Raw genomic sequence first — 20,447 nt, forward strand, 5'->3', positions numbered from 1 at the left:
GGCTCACAGGGCCTCGGAACTCCCACCCCCACCCCCACCCCGTTCTCGGCAGGCTGGGCTGTGGCAGCCAGGAGGGTGCCCAGCCCCACCCAGCCAGCGCTCAGGCCCTAAGCCTCTAGGAGGTTCCGGAGCTACGCTGCGGCCCTGGGCCCCGCTCGCGAATTCCTGGACACCTGGCGCCCCCTGCAGGCAGAGAGGGACGCGGCAGGGCGACTCGGTGGCTTTTCTCTCCCATCTGCAGCCCCCACTGGGAGGAGCGCCGCACCTGCCCGAGAGGCTGTTACCGCTGCCCTAGTTTAAGGACGGGAGAATGTTCAGCTCGTGCCGCAGGTCACATAGCCAGGCAGTATCGGGGTCTGGACTCGGGTTCTCACGGATCCCGTCCCTTCCTTCCCAGGAGGCCCTTGCCCCAACCCCTCCGATCCCGCTCCCCCGCACGCAGCAAAGAGGCACAGCCAGGCAGCCAGCTGGAGGAGGCAGCCTCAGGGACTTTAATAGGTGCGGGGAGGGGCAAGGGCGGGGCACGGAGAGCCTCAGGAGGTGATGTTGAGACGCAGGTGCTCCTGGCATCGCCGGGTGCGGAGGGGCGAATGAGGGGCCTCACCTCGCCTGGGGGCTTCCCGTAGCGGGGGCAGCACCGGGCCGGGGTGGAGCTACAGAGTGGGGCATGAGGCTCTCTCCCCAAGCCCCTGCCCCACAGCCCCCAGCCCCCGCCCCACCCCGGGCAGAGCAAAGGGATCAGGCTGGAAGCACCTACTGGTCGGGAGTGGTGGCTGCCGGAGCCCCAGGGCCGGCTGCTGTGGGCTGCCACACACTACTGTGTAAGTTCCAAAGCAGGTTTCAAGGGCAAGCTTCTCTGAGCTAAAAGAACCCTCCCCGCAGTATCCAAGCCTCTGGTCACCTCCCAGTTCTGGTGAGCAGCTGAGGAAAGCCACGGCCAGAAGCAAGGTGGCGGTGCGGGCTGGACTTCGTGTCCAGGAACTCCATCAGTGTGGGGAGCAATCCGGACTAGACTAAGTTACTCGAATTAAGACTTATTCTATGCATCTGCTCTCCCACAATATGGCGCTGGGAGAGAAGTAAACAGCTTCCGCACAGCTGCCTCCAGTTCAACCAATTAACTGTAGGACTTGCTCCTGATTGGAGAGCAGCGTACTCAGCCGAGTTAGGATTGGCGGAAGAGGACTATAAAGGAGGAGAGAGACGGCACGCACCAGGAACATCTATGGGGAACATCTAAGGGAACCCGTGCAGCCCCCCAGAGAGCCGGCCGGTGGTGTGCCGCTCCCCTGCGGAAGTGGGGAATGCGGCCAGGGGGAACTGCCCTTCCACGGAGGTGGAAGGGATAGTAGCCAACCCGGGAAGAACCAGCAGCAAACCCGGGGAGGGCCGAGCAGACGAAAGAACAGCGCAGGGTCCTGTGTCGTTCCTCCACGAAGAGGGGGAGCGACATAATGGTGCCGTGACTCGGATATGAAGCCTAGGCAGGGCTTAGTGTCGTTCCTCCACGAAGACGGGGAGCGACATAATGGTGCCGTGACTCGGATATGAAGCCTAGGCAGGGTTTAGTGTCGTTCCTCCATGAAGAGGGGGAGCGACATAATGGTGCCGTGACTCGGATATGAAGCCTAGGCAGGGTTTAGTGTCGTTCCTCCACGAAGAGGGGGAGCGACATAATGGTGCCGTGACTCGGATATGAAGCCTAGGCAGGGCTTAGTGTCGTTCCCCCACGAAGACGGGGAGCGACATAATGGTGCCGTGACTCGGATATGAAGCCTAGGCAGGGCTTAGTGTCGTTCCTCCACGAAGAGGGGGAGCGACATAATGGTGCCGTGACTCGGATATGAAGCCTAGGCAGGGCTTAGTGTCGTTCCCCCACGAAGACGGGGAGCGACATAATGGTGCCGTGACTCGGATATGAAACCTAGCTCGGATAGGAAACCTAGGACGGATAAAAAACTTAGGAGGGAAGAAACGGGAAGAACTGGGAAAATATCGGAGAGAGAAACTAGCAAACAGCCTAGGGAAATTACCGGAGAGAGAGACTAGCAAACAGCCTAGGGAAAAGCCGGACGAAAAGGGTGCCGGAAGAAGCTATTGAAAGCCTAGGCAAAGACTCGGATACGGACTACGGGGGGAAGCTGGGAGAAATCTCTAAGGTCGAAAGCGAAAGTGAAAGCTAGAACAAACAGACTCGGATGCAGACTGTGGGGAGAGGCCAGGAGAAATGAGGGAGGAATATCGTTGGAGGAAAGCTTGGGGAAACATACCGGGTAGAGAAAAATGTTAGGGAAATTGAAGCCGCGGGGGGCAGGCCGAGGCGGAAACGAAAGCCACTTTGGGGTTCTCAAGTTAGCCCGGGAATAGGGGGCGAAAAGTTGAAACCAGAAGCTGAGACGCAAGCCAGATTGGGATCCGTCTGATTAGCCCGGGGAGCAAAGGACGGGAAGCCAAACCGTGGGGCGGAGACGTACGCTGGGTTGAATTCGCCAGGCTAGCCCGGGGAACTTAGATTGAATCCTAGTGGCGGAGACGCAAGCTACGCTGTGTTACTCGCGGAAGCCGCCGCGTGCAGAGAGAGCACGGGGCGTGAATAGATAGGGAACGCTGGCGTAGGCCGTGGTTCAGACGCGAAAGGGTTAAGCGTGGAGACCGCGGAGCGCGCGAACCCGAGCCGCGCAAAGCCGGGAAGCTGCGCAGATGAGAGAGGCGCGCGGGCTGAAGCGGCGCAGAGCCGGGAACCCGCCGGCGGGGCGAGGTGCCGGAAAGCTGCGGGGATAAGAGAAACAGAAGTTTGGAAGTGAAGTAAAAGAGAAATGGGAATGCTGGAAGATAGAAGTGAAATGGGAGAGGTAGGAATGCCCGGAGATAGAGAAATAGAGAAAAATAAGGCCTCCCCTCAACATGCCAATTAGAAGGCTTGGATTCGGTCTGCCCGATTAGTGAGGCGATGAGCACCTGGGCGGCTAGCCGCAGGTCATCGAAGACAAGCACGAATTAACATCAGTAAAGCTTCCCCACAATGCAACAATTAGGAGGCTTGGATTCGGTCTGCCTGATTTAAGGCGGTAAGCGCCAGCAAAGCTCGACCAGAGTATGAGCTGCAGGTCACCGAAGATAGGCACGAACCAACACTAATAAGTCTCCCCCACAATACGGCAATGAGAAGGCTTGGATTCGGTTTGCCTGATAGGTTTTGTAAACACCTGCAGGCAGTTCTAGCAGAGTAGAGCATGCGCTGCAGGGCACCGAACACAGGCACGCATCAGCGCCTAAAAACCTCCTCACAATGGCGAAGAGAGGACCCGGATTCGGTTTTCCTGATTGATAGGACTTGTAAGAGCCTGTGGCAACGCTAGCAAGTAGAGCAGAGTGTGTGCCGTGGGACACCGAAGACAGGCGCGTATCAACGCCAAAAAATAAAAAGAAAGGGGGATCTGTGGGGAGCAATCCGGACCAGACTAAGTTACTCGAATTAAGACTTATTCTATGCATCTGCTCTCCCACAATATGGCGCTGGGAGAGAAGTAAACAGCTTCCGCACAGCTGCCTCCAGTTCAACCAATTAACTGTAGGACTTGCTCCTGATTGGAGAGCAGCGTACTCAGCCGAGTTAGGATTGGCGGAAGAGGACTATAAAGGAGGAGAGAGACGGCACGCACCAGGAACATCTATGGGGAACATCTAAGGGAACCCGTGCAGCCCCCCAGAGAGCCGGCCGGTGGTGTGCCGCTCCCCTGCGGAAGTGGGGAATGCGGCCAGGGGGAACTGCCCTTCCACGGAGGTGGAAGGGATAGTAGCCAACCCGGGAAGAACCAGCAGCAAACCCGGGGAGGGCCGAGCAGACGAAAGAACAGCGCAGGGTCCTGTGTCGTTCCTCCACGAAGAGGGGGAGCGACACATCAGCCCCAGGCCCCAGGCTCTGGGGGCTGCAGCTGCCCAGCAGCCAGACCCCGGGGGCACCCCACACTCCTTCCCCAGCACACACTCCTCACCTCCTGGACAGCTGCGGCCTCTCCACTCCCCGGAGGGCCCTGCCCTGGTTTGTGGCAGCAGGAGGGTCGGGGCTGGAGGCCAGGGAGGACCGAAGGGCTGTGGGTGGAGGGGCATGTCGGGAAGTGCACCGGCACCCACTCGGGCCCCACCACTCTCTGCAGCCAGACAGCTTCAGCCATGTACCTGGGGAGCGACAGGCCACATGCAGGAGGTCACTGCCCGCCCCACCCTCCCCCACCCTGTCCCCATCAGCCTCAGCTTGGGGAGCACACAACCCCCACACCAAGCTGGGCGAGTCTCATCAGGTGTAGCAGCCCTGACCCGTTTCTTAGGACGAGAAGCCACAGAGGCCAGGAAGCAAGGAGGCTCCCTAGCACCCTGGAGAAAACCCCAAAGAAACAGGGGCAGTGAGTGGGAGCGCTGGGAGCTGTGTAAGGGCGAGGGGGGAGACCCAGCTTCAGGCCCACCCCCAGCCTCGCCTCATCCACCACATGGGGCCTCTGCTTTGCCAACTCACTTGGGTCCCAGCGGTGCACAAATTGCTAAATACCAGTTGCTGACACAGCCCTGGTCAAAGGGGTTGTATCCCTGAAGGTATCTGCACTGGAGGGGAATAGGAAGAGGAAGAAGAGATCAGAACTGGCCAGATGGTCCTGCCCCTCCCCCAGGACCCCTCCTTGAGCCTGTCAGTCAGCTCAGCCAGGGGTCAGCCTAGGGGTCCAGCCAGACTCCAAGGGCATGGAAGCCTCCCTCCAGGGGTCCCAGATAGAACAGCTACCTCCGCCCCGCTTGGGAGCAGCTCCCCATACGAACGCTGACCCTGCACCCCTTCCTCTGCCTCGTTGGGGTCCCCGGCCCCCCTTTGCAGCCTCCTGCCTGCTGTCTCCCTTTGGACACACTAAGCTCCTGTGGCCCCTGACAAATTCACTCCAGAGCATCCGTGGCTACTCAGCTGCACCGCCACCCATGTCTCCTTCCCATCTCTTGTTTTAGCTGAGTGAGTGCCTTCGCTGGATTCTACCATCTCAAGGGCGGATGTTTGGGGACCCAATCGCATGTGCCTGACCCAGCACGAGACGCAGGAAAGGACTTGACCAGGTTCTCCTCCTGCCCTCCCGCCTTTTCCCTCCCCTCGCCCAGGGGCCCCACGCAGGGCCCAGGTCTCACCCTACTGCAGCTGTCACCTGGAAATATTCCAACAGCTCCTGCTCACTCCCACGCCCCAGTCACCCAAAGCTTTGCCTTCCACACTGTTCTCCACCCAGAAGAGCCAGGACCCCACGTGGGACAGCTGTCACCCGAGGGAGAACAGTCAGGACGGCCCGGGAACCGCCCACGGCTGCCCAACGCTGCGCTGACCACGGAGCAAGTTGAGGTTCCGCCTGCTTCAGGGTGTTCACAGCGTTTAAGAGAAACTGGCACTGCGTTGGTGGTCCCAGTTCAGTGTCTGGGAGAGTTACGTCTGCAGAACTTTAAAATTTACAGAAAGAAGTTCTGACTTATTGGATGTTCCTTTTAGAATGGAGAAACGCTGACTTTACATCAGGACAGGGAAACGCTGGAACGAAGGCTCCTTGTGGGTCAGATTTATCAGAACTGGCCCCGGATCTGAGGATCTCTGCACACGGCACCCTCCCAGCTGTGAGCGGTTCCAGCAGCTCTGAAGGGCCACACGGGCCCCTCGGCTCCAGTCCTGGGCTGCTGTACCAACCCTGTGTCCCCAACACCCTCACCCTTCCCAGGGCCAAAACCAAAGTGGGCACCTTCACGTCTCCCCTCCCCAATTCCCTGCTGCCTCCCTGCACTCCCTGCTCCCCGGGGGATCGTGGCATCAGATCTCTCTTTCTCTTTTCAAGTGGCATTGATTCATCATTTCTTGGTTCACTCATGCACTCAGAAATACTCTGGGGTCTCAAACATGGCCCGGCAGTGTGCTGGACTGAGGAGACACTGCCAACAGCCTTTCCGGCTGCTGAGGGCAGCTGCGACACAGGGGAGTCTCAGGGCGGCACAGGGCAGGGGAGGGGGGCAAGCGAGAAGGGCGGGAAGCCCAGGTGCAGGTGCGGAGCCGCAGCCCAGCAGCCGCGTCTGAGGACTGGCCTCTGGCTCTGGCCACTCCATGACAGCAGCATCAGCAGGACAGTGCGGGCAGAGCCTGGGCTGACGTGGACCAAGGATGGTGAAGAACAGAGTGATGTTCCTCTCCTGGGAAACCTGGCTGTGCAGGAAGATGCAGGAAGAGGGGAGGTGGAGGCCTGCGGTGTTAAGCAGGGGTTCACCGCGCTACTGCAAAGAAAGAAGCAGAGACACCTATCACTGACACCGCAGCCACAGGGACACGCAGGGCACTCACCTGGACCCGCCTCTCCTCTCTCTGTCTCACACAGGTTAACCCACGCTGCCCCCTTCCACAGATGGGGAAGTTGAGGCACGAGGTAGCTAAGTAACCCACCCCAGATCTCCACGCTGCGGAGCTGCGGAGCTGCGATGTGTGTGGTTGTGACCCCAAGCGGAGCTACAGGGAGGGGACGGAGGTAGGAAAGGGCCGAGAGTTGGGGCCCGTGAACAACGCCTGACATGGGTGCTGCAGGTCATGCAGCGAGCCCTGCCTGGTGAGCCAGAGCTCGGGCCACACGCAGGTCCCCAAGGCCAGCGATCCCGGCTGGGCGGGGCTGCTCCAGGATGAGGTGGGAGGGCAGGCCCAAGCCTGACACAAACTGCAGGAACCACAGAATGTGAGAAGGGAAAATGCTCCCCAGGTCAGGCTGAAATAAAGGACCGAGGCCACAGAGAGATCGCACGCAGAGCCGGGTCCTGCTGGGGAGTCGCGGGCAGGAGGGACGCAGGCGTGGAGGCAGTGGAGTGGCTGGGGGTGCCCAGAGGATGGGGGGAGCTGGGCTTTGGAGCTGCTGTGCCCCGCAGCTGTCCCAGTGTCTAAGCCCCTCCCTCACCAATGCTACCCGCCCGGGGTCTTCCTGTCAAGTCATCATTCTGATGAAGGAAGCCCAGCAAAGACGCAGACATCTTTCACCCTTGTCCGCGTTGCACTGGAAGTCCAAGCCAGTGCAATAAGAGGAGAAAAATAAGCCGGCGCCGTGGCTCAATAGGCTAATCCTCCACCTTGCGGCGCCGGCACACCGGGTTCTAGTCCCGGTTGGGGCGCCGGATTCTGTCCCGGTTGCCCCTCTTCCAGGCCAGCTCTCTGCTATGGCCAGGGAGTGCAGTGGAGGATGGCCCAGGTGCTTGGGCCCTGCACCCCATGGGAGACCAGGAAAAGCACCTGGCTCCTGGCTCCTGCCAGGATCAGCGCGGTGCGCCGGCTGCAGCGGCGGCCATTGGAGGGTGAACCAGCGGCAAAGGAAGACCTTTCTCTCTGTCTCTCTCTCTCACTGTCCACTCTGCCTGTCAAAAAAAAAAAAAAAAAAAAAAAAAAAAAAAAAAAAAAAAAAAAAAAAGAGGAGAAAAATAAAGTCACCCAGATTGGAAAGGAAGGAGGGAAACTTCTCACTCACGGATGTCAAGGTTTTCTATGTAGGGGCCGGCGCTGCGGCATAGTAAGTTAGGCCTTCACCTGCAGCACCGGCATCCCATAAGGCATCGGTTCATGTCCCGGATGCTCCACTTCCAATCCAGCTCTCTGCTAAAGGGCTGGGAAAGCATCAGACGATGGCCCAAATGCTTGGGCCCCTGCACCCACGTGGGAGACCTGGAAGAAGCTCCTGGCTCCTGGATTCAGATCGGCCCAGCTCCGGTCATTTCGGCCATCTGGGAAGGGAACCAGCAGATGGAAGACTTCTCTCTGTCTCTCCCCCTCCTCTCTCTGAACTTCTGCCTCTCAAATAAATGAATAAACCTTAAAAATTTTTTTCTATGTAGAATAAATGAAACTGTGAATATAATAAAGCTAATAAAGTTCTAATAAAACAAATAATCTAGAAAAATTGCAAGATTCAAGACTAATATATAAAAATCTGTTGTATTTTCTCACAATAATAAACAAACAATGATTATGTGCATTTACAATAGCACAAAAATATAAAATATTCAGTTATAAAAGTAGCAAGATTTATATGCTAAAAATTACAAAATAATGATAAAAGACATCAAATGGAGAGCCATATCATATCCACAGATTCAGAAACCCAATTTTGTTAAAAATGTGAGCTGTCCAAAACTTATCTATAGATTCAATGCAATCCCAATGACTATCCCAGATTTTTTTTTAATAGAAATTGACAAACTTATTCCAAAATTTATATAGGGGCCGGCGCCGTGGCTCACTTGGTTAATCCTCCGCCTGTGGTGCTGGCATCCCATATGGGCGCTGGGTTCTAGTCTCAGCTGCTCCTCTTCCAGTCCAGCTCTCTGCTGTGGCCTGGGAGTGCAGTGGAGGATGGCCCAAGTACTTGAGCCCTGTACCCGCATGGGCACCTGGCTCCTGGCTTCGGATCAGCGTGGTGCGCGAGCTGTGGCGGCCATTTGGGGGGTGAACCAATGGAAGGAAGACCTTTATCTCTGTCTCTCTCTCTCACTGTCTATAACTTTGTCAAATAAAAAAAAATTATACAAAAACCCAAAAGAACTAAAATAGCCAGGAAAAAATTGAAAGACAAAACAAAATGGAAAAACTCATTTTATCTGATTTCAAGACTCGCTATAAAAGAACACTAATCATGATAGCATGTACTAAGGAAAAATTAAATAAAAACATATCTCACCCATCTCTCTCTCTCTCTCTCTAATACACAGACACACATATATATCCACTGATTTTTGAGAAGCAGGTCAAAGCAACTCAGTGGAAGGATAACCTTTCAACAAATGATACTGAAGCAACCCATATGCAAAAATAACACAACAACAACAACAACAACAACACCAAAAAACTTAACCCATACCTTGAATAAAAAACCACAAATTAAAAATTTTTTTTTCCTTTAATTGAATGACAGAGCGAATGAGTGAGAGAGAGAGAGAGAGAAATCTTCCATCTGCTGGACTCCCGCATGAGTGGCAGAGGCCCAAGTACGTGAGCCACCACCTGCTGCCTTCTAGAGTGCATTTTCACAGGAAGCCAGAACTGGGAGCAGAGCCAGTGCTGCAACCCAGGCACCCTATATAGGATGCAGGTGTCCCTAGCAGCATCTTAACTACTGCACCAAACAGCACCCCACAACAAATTTAAGCCCAAGTAAATCACAGAACTAAATGTAAAACTGAAACTGTAAAATTTCCAGAGCAAATCTTTGTGACCTTGGATTAGGCAAAGATTTCTTAGCTACAATGTCCATAAAAGAAAAAAAAACTGATAAACTGCATTTCATCAAAATTATAAACTTCTGATCTTTGGAAGGTATTGTTAAGAATAAGGAGATACTCAAACTATTCAGAACAATTGAAAAAGAGGGAATCTTCCCAAATTGTTTCTATGAAGCCAGCATCACCTTAATTCCTAAGCCGGAAAAAGATGCAGCATTGAAAAAGAATTACAGACCAATATCCCTAATGAACATAGATGCAAAAATCCTCTATAAAATTCTGGCCAATAGAATGCAACAACACATCAGAAAGATCATCCACCCAGACCAAGTGGGATTTATCCCTGGTATGCAGGGATGGTTCAATGTGCGCAAAACAATCAACATGATACACCACATTAACAGACTGCAGAAGAAAAACCATATGATTATCTCAATAGATGCAGAGAAAGCATTTGATAAAATACAACATCCTTTCATGATGAAAACTCTAAGCAAACTGGGTATGGAAGGAACATTCCTCAATACAATCAATGCAATTTATGGAAAACCCACGGCCAACATCCTATTGAATGGGGAAAAGTTGGAAGCATTTTCACTGAGATCTGGTACCAGACAGGGATGCCCACTCTCACCACTGCTATTCAATATAGTTCTGGAAGTTTTAGCCAGAGCCATTAGGCAAGAAAAAGAAATTAAAGGGATACGAATTGGGAAGGAAGAACTCAAACTATCCCTCTTTGCAGATGATATGATTCTTTATTTAGGGGATCCAAAGAACTCTACTAAGAGACTATTGGAACTCATAGAAGAGTTTGGGAAAGTAGCAGGATATAAAATCAATGCACAAAAATCAACAGCCTTTGTATACATAGGCAATGCCACGGCTGAGGAAGAACTTCTAAGATCAGTCCCATTCACAATAGCCACAAAAACAATCAAATACCTTGGAATAAACTTAACCAAGGATGTTAAGGATCTCTACGATGAAAATTACAAAACCTTAAAGAAAGAAATAGAAGAGGATACCAAAAAATGGAAAAATCTTCCATGCTCATGGATTGGAAGAATCAGTATCATCAAAATGTCCATTCTCCCAAAAGCAATTTACAGATTCAATGCAATACCAATCGAAATACCGAAGACATTCTTCTCAGATCTGGAAAAAATGATGCTGAAATTCATATGGAGACACAGGAGACCTCGAATAGCTAAAGCAATCTTGTACAACAAAAACAAAGCCGGAGGCATCACAATACCAGATTTCAGGACATACTACAGGGCAGTTGTTATCCAAACAGCATGGTACTGGTACAGAAACAGATAGATAGACCAATGAAACAGAATAGAAACACCAGAAATCAGTCCAAACATCTACAGCCAACTTATATTTGATCAAGGATCCAAAACCAATCCCTGGAGTAAGGACAGTCTATTCAATAAATGGTGCTGGGAAAATTGGATTTCCACGTGCAGAACCATGAAGCAAGACCCCTACCTTTCACCCTACACAAAAATTCACTCAACGTGAATTAAAGACTTAAATCTATGACCCAACACCATCAAATTATTAGAGAGCATTGGAGAAACTCTGCAAGATATAGGTACTGGCAAAGACTTCTTGGAAAATACCCCAGAAGCACAGGCAGTCAAAGCCAAAATTAACATTTGGGATTGCATCAAATTGAGAAGTTTCTGTACTTCAAAAGAAACAGGAAAGTGAAGAGGCAGCCGACAGAATGGGAAAAAATATTCGCAAACTATGCAACAGATAAAGGGTTGATAACCAGAATCTACAAAGAAATCAAGAAACTCCACAACATCAAAACAACCCACTTAAGAGATGGGCCAAGGACCTCAATAGACATTTTTTCAAAAGAGGAAGTCCAAATGGCCAACAGACACATGACAAAATGTTCAAGATCACTAGCAATCAGGGAAATGCAAATCAAAACCACAATGAGGTTTCACCTCACCCCGGTTAAAATGGCTCACATTCAGAAATCTACCAACAATAGATGCTGGAGAGGATTGGGGAAAAAGGGACACTAACCCACTGTTGGTGGGAATGCAAACTGGTTAAGCCACTATGGAAGTCAGTCTGGAGATTCCTTAGAAACCTGAATATAACCCTACCATTCAACCCAGCCATCCCACTCCTTGGAATTTACCCAAAGGAAATTAAATTGGCAAACAAACAAGCTGTCTGCACGTTAATGTTTATTGCAGCTCAATTCACAATAGCTAAGACCTGGAACCAACCCAAATGCCCATCAACAGTAGACTGGATAAAGAAATTATGGGACATGTACTCTATAGAATACTATACAGCAGTCAAAAACAACGAAATCCAGTTATTTGCAACAAGATGGAGGAATCTGGAAAACATTATGCTGAGTGAATTAAGCCAGTCCCAAAGGGACAAATATCATATGTTCTCCCTGATCGGTGACAACTAACTGAGCACCCAAGGGGAGACCTGTTGAAGTGAAATGGATACTATGAGAAACAGTGACTTGATCAGCTCTTGTCCTGATTGTTGATGTACAATGTAATACTTTATCCATTTTAGTATTTTCTCTTTGTTTTGTTCTAGTACTATTGGTTGAACTCTGTGATTAACACACAATTATTCTTAGGTGTTTAAATTTTAACTGAAAAGTGATCCCTGTTAAATATAAGAGGGGGAATAAGAGAGGGAGGAGATGTACAATTTGGGACATGCTCAGTCGGACTTGCCCCAAATGGTGGAGTCAGAATCATTCCAGGGGATCCCAATACAATCCCATCAAGGTGGCATATACCAATGCCATCTCACTAGTCCAAGTGATCAATTTCAGTTCACAATTGATCACACTGATAGGTCTAAGAGTCAAAGGGATCACACAAACAAGACTAGTGTCTGCTAGTACTAGCTGATAGAATCAAAAAGGGAGAGAACAATCCATCATGGGAAGTGGGATACACAGTAGACTCATAGAATGGCAGATGTCCTAAATAGCACTCTGGCCTCAGAATCAGCCCTTAAGGCATTCGGATATGGCTGAAGAGCCCATGAGAGTATTTTAGGCATGGAAAGCCAAGACACCCTGGGGGTGGAGGGGAAAGAAGACCTAAATGGAAGATCTCAGTGAGTGAGATCCCAGTGGAAAGAACGGGGCCATCAAAGAAGGAGGTACCTTTCTCTGAAGGGAGGAGAGAACTTCCACTTTGACTATGACCCTGTTGGAATAAGATCGAAGTCGGCGAACTCAAAAGGCTTCCATAGCCTTGGCAACTCATGACTAGAGCCTAGGGAGATTACTGATGCCATAAAAAAGAGTGTCAAATTGTTAAGTCAACAACAGGAGTCACTGTGTACTTACTTCTCATGTGGGATCTGTCCTTAGTGTGTTGTCCAATGTGAAGTAATACTATAACTAGTACTGAAACAGTATTTTACACTCTGTGTTTCTGTGTGGGTGCAAACTGATGAAATCTTTACTTAATATATACTGAATTGATCTTCTGTATATAAAGATAATTGAAAATGAATCTTGATGTGAATGGAATGGGAGAGGGAGCGGGAGATGGGAGGGGTGTGAGTGGGAGGGAAATTATGGGGGAGGGGAAGCCATTGTAATCCATTAACTGTACTTTGAAAATTTATATTTACTAAATAAAAAAAAGAATAAGGAGATACTGGGGCCCAGAGCTGTGGCTCACTTGGCTAATCATCTGCCTGCCGGTGCTGGCATCCCACATGGGTGCCGGATTCTGTCCCGGTTGCCCCTCTGCCAGGCCAGCTCTCTGCTATGGCCCGGGAGTGCAGTGGAGGATGGCCCAAGTGCTTGGGCCCTGCACCTGCAAGGGAGACCAGGAGAAGTACCTGGCTCCTGGCTTTGGATCAGCGCAGTGCGCTGGCTGCAGCACGCCAGCAGCAGTGGCCATTGGGGGGTGAACCAATGGTAAAAGGAAGACCTTTCTCTCTGTCTCTCTCTCTCTCTCACTGTCGAAAAATAAAAATAAAAAGAAGGAGATGCAGAATCAGCCCTTAAGGCATTCTAGTCTGGCTGAAAAGCTCACGAGAGCATTTCAGACATGGAAAGCCATGCCATTTCAGACATGGAAAGACAATGTGGCAAAAAAATGTCCTACATGAAGGACCTCTGTGAGTGAGATCCCAGCGGAAAGAAGGAATCATCAAAGAAGGAGGTACTTTTCTCTGAAGGGAGGAGAGAACTTCCACTTTGCTCATGGCTGTGTCTAAATACTGATGGAGTTTGTGGATTCAAAAGGCTTCCATGGCTTTCATAGCCTAGGCAGCTCATGTCAGGAGCCTCAGGTGACCACTGACATACACAAGAGTGTTAACGGTTAAGTTAACAGCAGGAGTCACTGTGCACTAATTCCCCATGCAGGACCTCTGTCCTCAAAGAGCTGTATTATGAGAGTTAACAGTAAAACTTGCTCTCAAATATTTATTTTGTTTTAGTGTATGAAGTGGAGGATATTCTTATGTCTCATAAGTTTTAGTTATGTCTAAGTGCTTACAAAATATTATCATTCATGGATGCTTTTTTAAAGTTAAGTTTCTTAAAAAAATGAAATGAAATTAACTTTGAGATGCAATGGCTTTAAACACCCTTGTCTCAACTGTTGAGGAACAGCCTTTTTTATGCAAACTGTTGAACTCTACTTAGTATAGAGTTGGTCTTCTGTGTATAAAGTTAATTGAAAATGGGTCTTAGTGGAGAATGGGACTGGGAGTGGGAGTAAGGGGGTGGTGGGAGTGTGGGTAAGGCGGGTATGGTGGGAAGAATCACTATATTCCTAAAGTTGTACTTAGGAAATGAGTGAAGTTTGTATTCCTTAAATAAAAGCTTTCTTTAGGAAAAAAATAATAATAAAAATAATAAGATGACAAGCCACAGATTGGGAGAACATATCCACAAAATATATCTCTGGATCCAAAATATATAAGTAACTCTTAAAATTCAATAATGAAATAACCCTGGGGTCAGCACTGTGGTGTAGCAGGTAAAGCTGCCGCCTACAGTGCTGGCACCCATATGGGCACAGGTTCGTGGCACCCATATGGGCACAGGTTCAAGTCCCGGCTGGTCCACTTCTGATCCAGCTCCCTGCTATTGCACCTGGGAAAAGCAGTAGAAGATGGTCCAAGTGCTTGGGCCCCTGAACCCTCATGGGAGACCCAGAAGAAGCTCCTGGCTCCTGGCTTCGGATTGGCCCAGCTCTGGCTGTTGCGGCTATTTGGGGAGTGAACCAGCGGATGGAAGACCTCTCTCTCTCTCTCTCTCTCTCTCTCTCTCTACCTCTCCCTCTCCCTCTCTGTAACTCACCTTTCCAATAAATAAACTGATAATAATAAAATAGCCCTAAATTTCAATGGGCAAAAAATTGAGAAAGATTTTACCACCAAAGTTAGATGACAAATAAGAACACCAAAAGATGCTCAACATCTTTAGTCTTTAGGAACTTACAAATGGCAACCGTCATGAGAGCCCATTAAACATTTATTGGATTGGCTGGAATAAAAAAGCCAGAAAAAAGCAAGAACAAACAAACAAAATCATGACAACGTCCAATGTTGCTGAGGATGCCCAGTATCTGGAATGCTCACACCTCGCTGGTGGGGAGCCACTGCAGTTTCTCATGTCACCAGATGGCCCAGCACTGCCACCCGACACATTAGCCCAAGAGAAACGAAAGCATAGGTTCCCGTGCTTGTCATGACAGCAGTCATCACAGTGGCCTCACATCCACCCGAAACTAGGACCTCCGCGAGTGGATGAGCGCCCTGTGTTTACCCACACACAGCGATAAACGGGAGGAAACCGCTCATAGGAGCAGCGGCATGGCTGACCCTCAAATGCATCATGCTAAGTGCAGGAAGCCAGACTCAAAAGGCCGCGATTCCATTTACAGGAGATTTTTCGAAAAGGAAAAGCTGTAAGGACAGAAAACAGGTCAGTGGTTGCCCACAGCAAGGCGGAGAAATTGACTTCCAGGCACAATTTCCTGGGGGGGTGGCAGGGGACTGGTCTGAATATATTTCTAGCATGCCTCTCAGGTTCCTACTACCTCGAGCCCCCATTCGCCATCTGATCTGGGCTTTATATTTGGTCACGCCCACGGAGTCAGCTGCTGCTCCAGTTAGAACCGCTTCCTTGTTGGCTTGCCAGGGTGCACCCTCACCTGCAATGGCCTCCCCTCTGTTTTCTGCCCCCTCGGAAACCACGAGGTGGCACGTCCTCGACTCTCAACTCCTTCTCTGAGTCTGCTGCCCGACCTGGGGCCAGCCCCTCCCTCCGTGTGTCCACCGGCATCTGGCAGGTGGTGTTCTGATTTCAGGTTCTTTGATCAACACAAGTGCAGGATGCAGCTTTGCCCCAGTCCCATCCCTCAAAATAACAAACGCCCAGGAGGACGAGGGACCGCTGAGTTCTAGGAGGGAGCGAGATTGGAGCTGCGTCTTCAGGAGCCGGGTCTGCAAGGGCTAAGGGGGCACCGGAGCAAGAGCAGCGAGGGCCCAGGTCCTGCGGGTGCAAGGGGGCTCCCCATGCCCCGCCGCCGCGCCCGCGCTCGGCCGCGCGTACCTTGCCCTCGTAGGAGCGCTCGGCCGCGCTCACCGACAGGACCTGGATCGTTAGCAGCAGGAAGTGCAGCACCAGGAAGCCCGCGGCGGGCACAGCCACTAGGATGCTGCGCGCCGGCTAAGGAGCGGCGCCGTCAGACCGTCCCCGGCCTAGCCCCAGCCAGCCCGCCGCCCACGCGGAAGCCTCAGCAGCCCACGCGGAAGCCTCAGCAGCCCACGCCCCTCTTGCCTCTTGCACCCGCTCCCTGATCCCGCAGGCTTCTGAATTTCCACGCCCATTTCCCTGACCTCTCCCACAACCCTTCACCTAGTCCCAGACTCGTCCTTCCAGACGGCTCCGCCCCCTCCCTCTGGCTCCTCCCTCCCCCGAGACCCCACCCCTCGGCTGTCAGCGCGTCCCCAGCTCCCACGTGGCCGGCGGGCCAGTGTGGATACGCCATGGCCTTGTCAATGCAGAAGGGCAGGTGGCTGGTGCGCAGCAAGAAGAGCAGGCAGGTGACCAGCAGGGAGCCCGAGTAGAGGCACAGGGACAGCACCAGCAGCATGAAGAAGCGGAAGTTGCGGTTACCGACGCAGTTATTGACCCACTTGCAGTGATGGTCGAAGTCCTGGAAAACAGGAAGAGGGGGGTAGGCCTCAGGACATGTCCTCCCGCCCAACGTCCATCATCCTCAACTCCTAAGGCCTTCCACACTCCCTCTAGTCACTTGCCCTTGGCCCCATGCACTGGCTGCTGTCTTCAGGGAGAAAGTGAGCCGTGAAGTCCCTGGCGCTGGCATTTCTGGTGTTAGAGCACGGTTAGGGCCCTGTGGCTCATAAGGTCACCTGTCCCGAGGCCTCTTTTTTTTTTTTTTTTTTGACAGGCAGAGTGGACAGTGAGAGAGAAAGAGACAGAGAGAAAGGTCTTCCTTTGCCGTTGGTTCACCCCCCAATGGCTGCCGCCGGCGCGCTGCTCCGAAGGCAGGAGCCAGGTGCTTCTCCTAGTCTCCCATGGGGTGCAGGGCCCAAGCACTTGGGCCATCCTCCACTGCACTCCCGGGCCACAGCAGAGAGCTGGCCTGGAAGAGGGGCAACCAGGACAGAATCCAGCGCCCCGACCGGGACTAGAACTCGGTATGCCGGCGCCGCAGGCGGAGGATTAGCCTGTTGAGCCGCGGCGCCGGCCATCCCGAGGCCTTTAAAGCAAGGCCTGTCTGGGCTTCGGAGACACACATGCTAGTGCGTCTTTTGGTGGGATTTAGAGTATCTGGGGCTCTACTTTGTGATGGCTGGATGAGGAGGAGGAGGATAATGCCCAGGCAGCCTCCTGCGTGTGTAACCCCTGTGCAGACCGTGCACCTGGCAAAGGCAGGCTCTCGGAGTTCCGGAGACCCTCCAACCTGATACCCAGGGAGGCCAGGCTGAGCACCCCAGACCACAGCTGCAGCCAGCCTGGGGGCCTTTCATATCTACTGTCAATGGACATGGTGTGGCTGTGGATGCCCCATACAAGTTAGCATTTGTGCAGGCAAGGGCCAGCCTCCCCAGAGAGACGTGAGCACAGAGGCAGTGACCTGTGTGGCTGACCCAAAGTGGCTGGGAGTTACTGCTCCCCTTGGCCTTTAGCAGCCCTGGTCTTGCTCCCACCCCTGGTGGAGGAGGGGTGGCAGGTAGGCAAGCGAATGAGGGACTCACCTCCACACAGATGTTGCACCAGGGGCAGTGGTAGGTCCGGGGCGGGCGGTGGAAGCAGCACTTTGGGCACCACTGCAGGCGGAAGGCTCTGTGGTTCACCCACACCACGTGCACCGTCATGGGGCTCTGCTCGCCGGAGCCTGGCGTGGGAGGAGGGTCGGGCAGCGGCTGGGGCCCTTGCATCACTCTGCTGCTTAGGGCAGCAGCACAGCATCAGCAAGCACAGGGAAAGACGTGGAGGAGGCAAGAGGAATCCTTGTCCCACTGAGCAAGCCGGGCCGGCTCAGAGGGGCAGCAGGTAGAGGGAAGGCGTTCTATAGGAGCTCGGGCCTTTGGAACCGTGATCCACGTTTTCTGTTGTGTGCGCAATGGGAGGGAAGCAGAGGGAACCAGTGGCCAGGAAGAACCCACGGGCTTCTCTCCCCCAGCCCCTGACCAGCCCTCCCTTCAAGGCAACTGGAAAAGCTTCAGAGTTGTATTTATCCACACCTTGGTGGTTTGGGGGATGAAGCGTCAGGGCCAGAGCAATGGGCATGTGGGAAGGAGCCTTGGGGCGGAGGAGGGGAGCTGGGGGTGGGTACCTCCTTCTCCCAGCGGGCAGAGGCCTCACCTCGATGTAAGATACCAGGGTCTGAGAAGTTGAGTGTAACGAGACTGAAGAAGGTAAGGGCAAAGAGGAGGCCTGTGACGGTGGGGAAGGCCCAGTTCCCGTGCTGAGCCAGCCACCTGCAACTGAAACCAGAGCCAGGCTCAGTCCTGACCCGCGGCAGCCCACAGCTCCCCCGAGGGCCTGGCGTGCTGGGGTCAGGACTCACAGACCTTTCAGCCAGCTCTGGGCAGCCAGGCCATTGACAGCCCAAACATCATCAGCATTACCAGCCACCTGCAGCTCCCCAAATGCAAAGTTCCCTCCACCTAGAATAGGTTCCTGTCCCTGAACCCTGACCCCCTTGCATGCCCTTGCCTGCCTGCTGTCCTTATCTGTTTTCCATGCAAGCTGACTGTAAGAAGCTTGACAGCTTGCGTAGGGGACTCACGGGAATGCAAAGAAGAGACCACTGAAAATGACGAGCAGCACCACGTTGAAGGCAGCAAATAGGCTCGGGAGGAACCAGCAAAGGGGGACCGGCGGCGGGGGCCGCAGCTCCTTTACCATGGGCGTGGCATCCTTTAACAGCGGCATGCCTGGCTGTCCTGTGTCCCCAGGGGAGATCAGAGCCACCAAGCTCCCTTCTCCCTGCTGGTTTCCAGAGCCCCATGACCACAACAGCCTCGGAAGTAACAGTCCAGGATAGAAGGAAAGAAATCTGATTGTGACATCATAGAGGCTGAGGACTGGGGGCTCTGGCTGCTTCCAATGACTTCCAGTAGCAACCCCTGCCTCCCAGACACACACACACACACACACACACACACGGGCGCATGCACGTGTGCTGGGGGCTGGGAGGTCCTGCCCCTGTGAGGTTGGCTTCACTACAGGCTCTATGGTTTGGGATGTGGTTTGTCGCCTAGAGGTTCATGCGCTAGAAGCTTGGTCCTCAGGGAATCAATGTTAAGAGGTGGTGGAAACTTTAAGAGGCGGGGCCTAGAGTGAGGCCCCCCCAGAAGGGACGGCGCTCTCATGAGACCTCCTTCCTGTGAGAGTAGGTTGTTAGTGAAGAGCAAGACTGGCCCTCCCCGCTCTCCAGCTTCTGGTCTTGCCATCCCATCTGTCACATGTCCAGGTGCTCTTGCCATGATGTCATTTGCCATGTTGTGACGCAACATGCCCTCACCAGAGGCCAACAGATGGGGCCACCTGATCTTAGATTTTCAGCTTTGGAAACTGTGAGCTAAATAAACCCATCTTTTTAAAAGATTTATTTATTTATTTGAAAGCCAGAGTTACACAGAGAGAGAAGGAGAGGCAGAGACAGAGAGGTCTTCCATCCGCTGGTTCACTCCCCAATTGGCCACAACAGCCAGAGCTGCGCTGATCCGAAACCAGGAGCTTCTTCCCAGTCTCCCATGTGGGTGCAGGGTCCCAAGCATCTGGACCATCTTCTACTGCTTTCCCAGGCCATAGCAGAGAGCTGAATCAGAAGTGGAGCAACTGGGACTCGAACCGGCGCCCTCTCCATTTCTTCCTTTTTGCTATGACAAAATTTCAACTAAATAATTTCCCAGCATTCCTTCTTTTTCAGATTGCCTTCATGACACGATTCTGTTCAGTGAGACACCTGCTGAGGGCGGAGCTCCACCCCTTCATCCTGTCTTGAACTCAGATATCCTGGCTGTCACCTTGGACCTCTTAGGCCACAAGTCAGCGTGCTCCCTGGACAGAGCTGATGACATTGCCTAGTCCTTTCCCAGTCCTGAACTGGCTCCCTCTGAGCTGTGCTTAATATGTGAGAAAATAGGCCAGCGCCGTGGCTCACTAGGCTAATCCTCCACCTAGCAGCGCCGGCACACCGGGTTCTAGACCCTGTTGGGGCGCCGGATTCTGTCCCGGTTGCCCCTCTTCCAGGCCAGCCCTCTGCTGTGGCCAGGGAGTGCAGTGGAGGATGGCCCAAGTGCTTGGGCCCTGCACCCCATGGGAGACCAGGAGAAGCACCTGGCTCCTGCCTTCGGAACAGCGTGATGCGCCGGCCGCAGCACGCCAGCCGTGGCGGCCATTGGAGGGTGAACCAACGGCAAAAGGAAGACCTTTCTCTCTGTCTCTCTCTCTCACTATCCACTCTGCCTGTCAAAAAAAAAAAAAAAAAAAAGTGAGAAAATAACAGGGTTTTCTGCTTTATGCAACCAACATTTGCCATTTGTTTTGGCCACTAGGCATTTGGAACCCCTCCGCTTTTGGAAGATTCCTGAAACCAAAGTCTTTTATTTTTATTTTTATTTTTATTTATTTATTTATTTATTTTTGACAGGCAGAGTGGACAGTG

At 52.4% G+C, this 20,447-nt stretch overlaps 1 protein-coding gene across 2 annotated transcripts; it reads right to left on the bottom strand.

The window, feature by feature from the left end:
- Window positions 1-462: 462 nt before the first annotated feature.
- Window positions 463-18,869, bottom strand: ZDHHC19 (zDHHC palmitoyltransferase 19). Of its 2 annotated transcripts, XM_002716406.6 has the most exons (8): window positions 18,564-18,869; window positions 18,137-18,258; window positions 17,527-17,666; window positions 16,288-16,460; window positions 15,854-15,959; window positions 4,514-4,599; window positions 3,996-4,179; window positions 463-653 (listed from the first exon to the last, which is right to left on the bottom strand). In XM_002716406.6, exons 1-8 carry the CDS (start codon window positions 18,707-18,709, stop codon window positions 534-536), a joined length of 1,077 nt encoding a protein of 358 aa, XP_002716452.3. In that variant the 5' UTR covers window positions 18,710-18,869; the 3' UTR covers window positions 463-533. The 2 variants fall into 2 exon arrangements, 1 of the variants encoding a protein (XP_002716452.3); XR_016233160.1 differs by lacking the exon at window positions 4,514-4,599 and having other exon boundaries at window positions 17,527-18,623.
- Window positions 18,870-20,447: the final 1,578 nt, after the last annotated feature.

This window comes from Oryctolagus cuniculus, chromosome 4, assembly GCF_051225735.1.
Source record: "Oryctolagus cuniculus isolate XC-2025 breed Fujian yellow rabbit chromosome 4, ASM5122573v1, whole genome shotgun sequence".
NCBI lineage: Eukaryota > Metazoa > Chordata > Mammalia > Lagomorpha > Leporidae > Oryctolagus > Oryctolagus cuniculus.

Bases quoted from the DNA above. Each gene is read 5' to 3' on its own strand.
- ZDHHC19 (XM_002716406.6), bottom strand. From the start codon at position 18,709: ATGCCGCTGTTAAAGGATGCCACGCCCATGGTAAAGGAGCTGCGGCCC. The intron at 17,667-18,136 runs GTGAGGCCTCTG...CTCCCACGCCAG, and splicing joins CCCTGGTATCTTACATCGAG to GCTCCGGCGAGCAGAGCCCC. The intron at 654-3,995 runs GTGAGGAGTGTG...CCCACTCTGTAG, and splicing joins AGGCCGCAGCTGTCCAGGAG to CTCCACCCCGGCCCGGTGCT.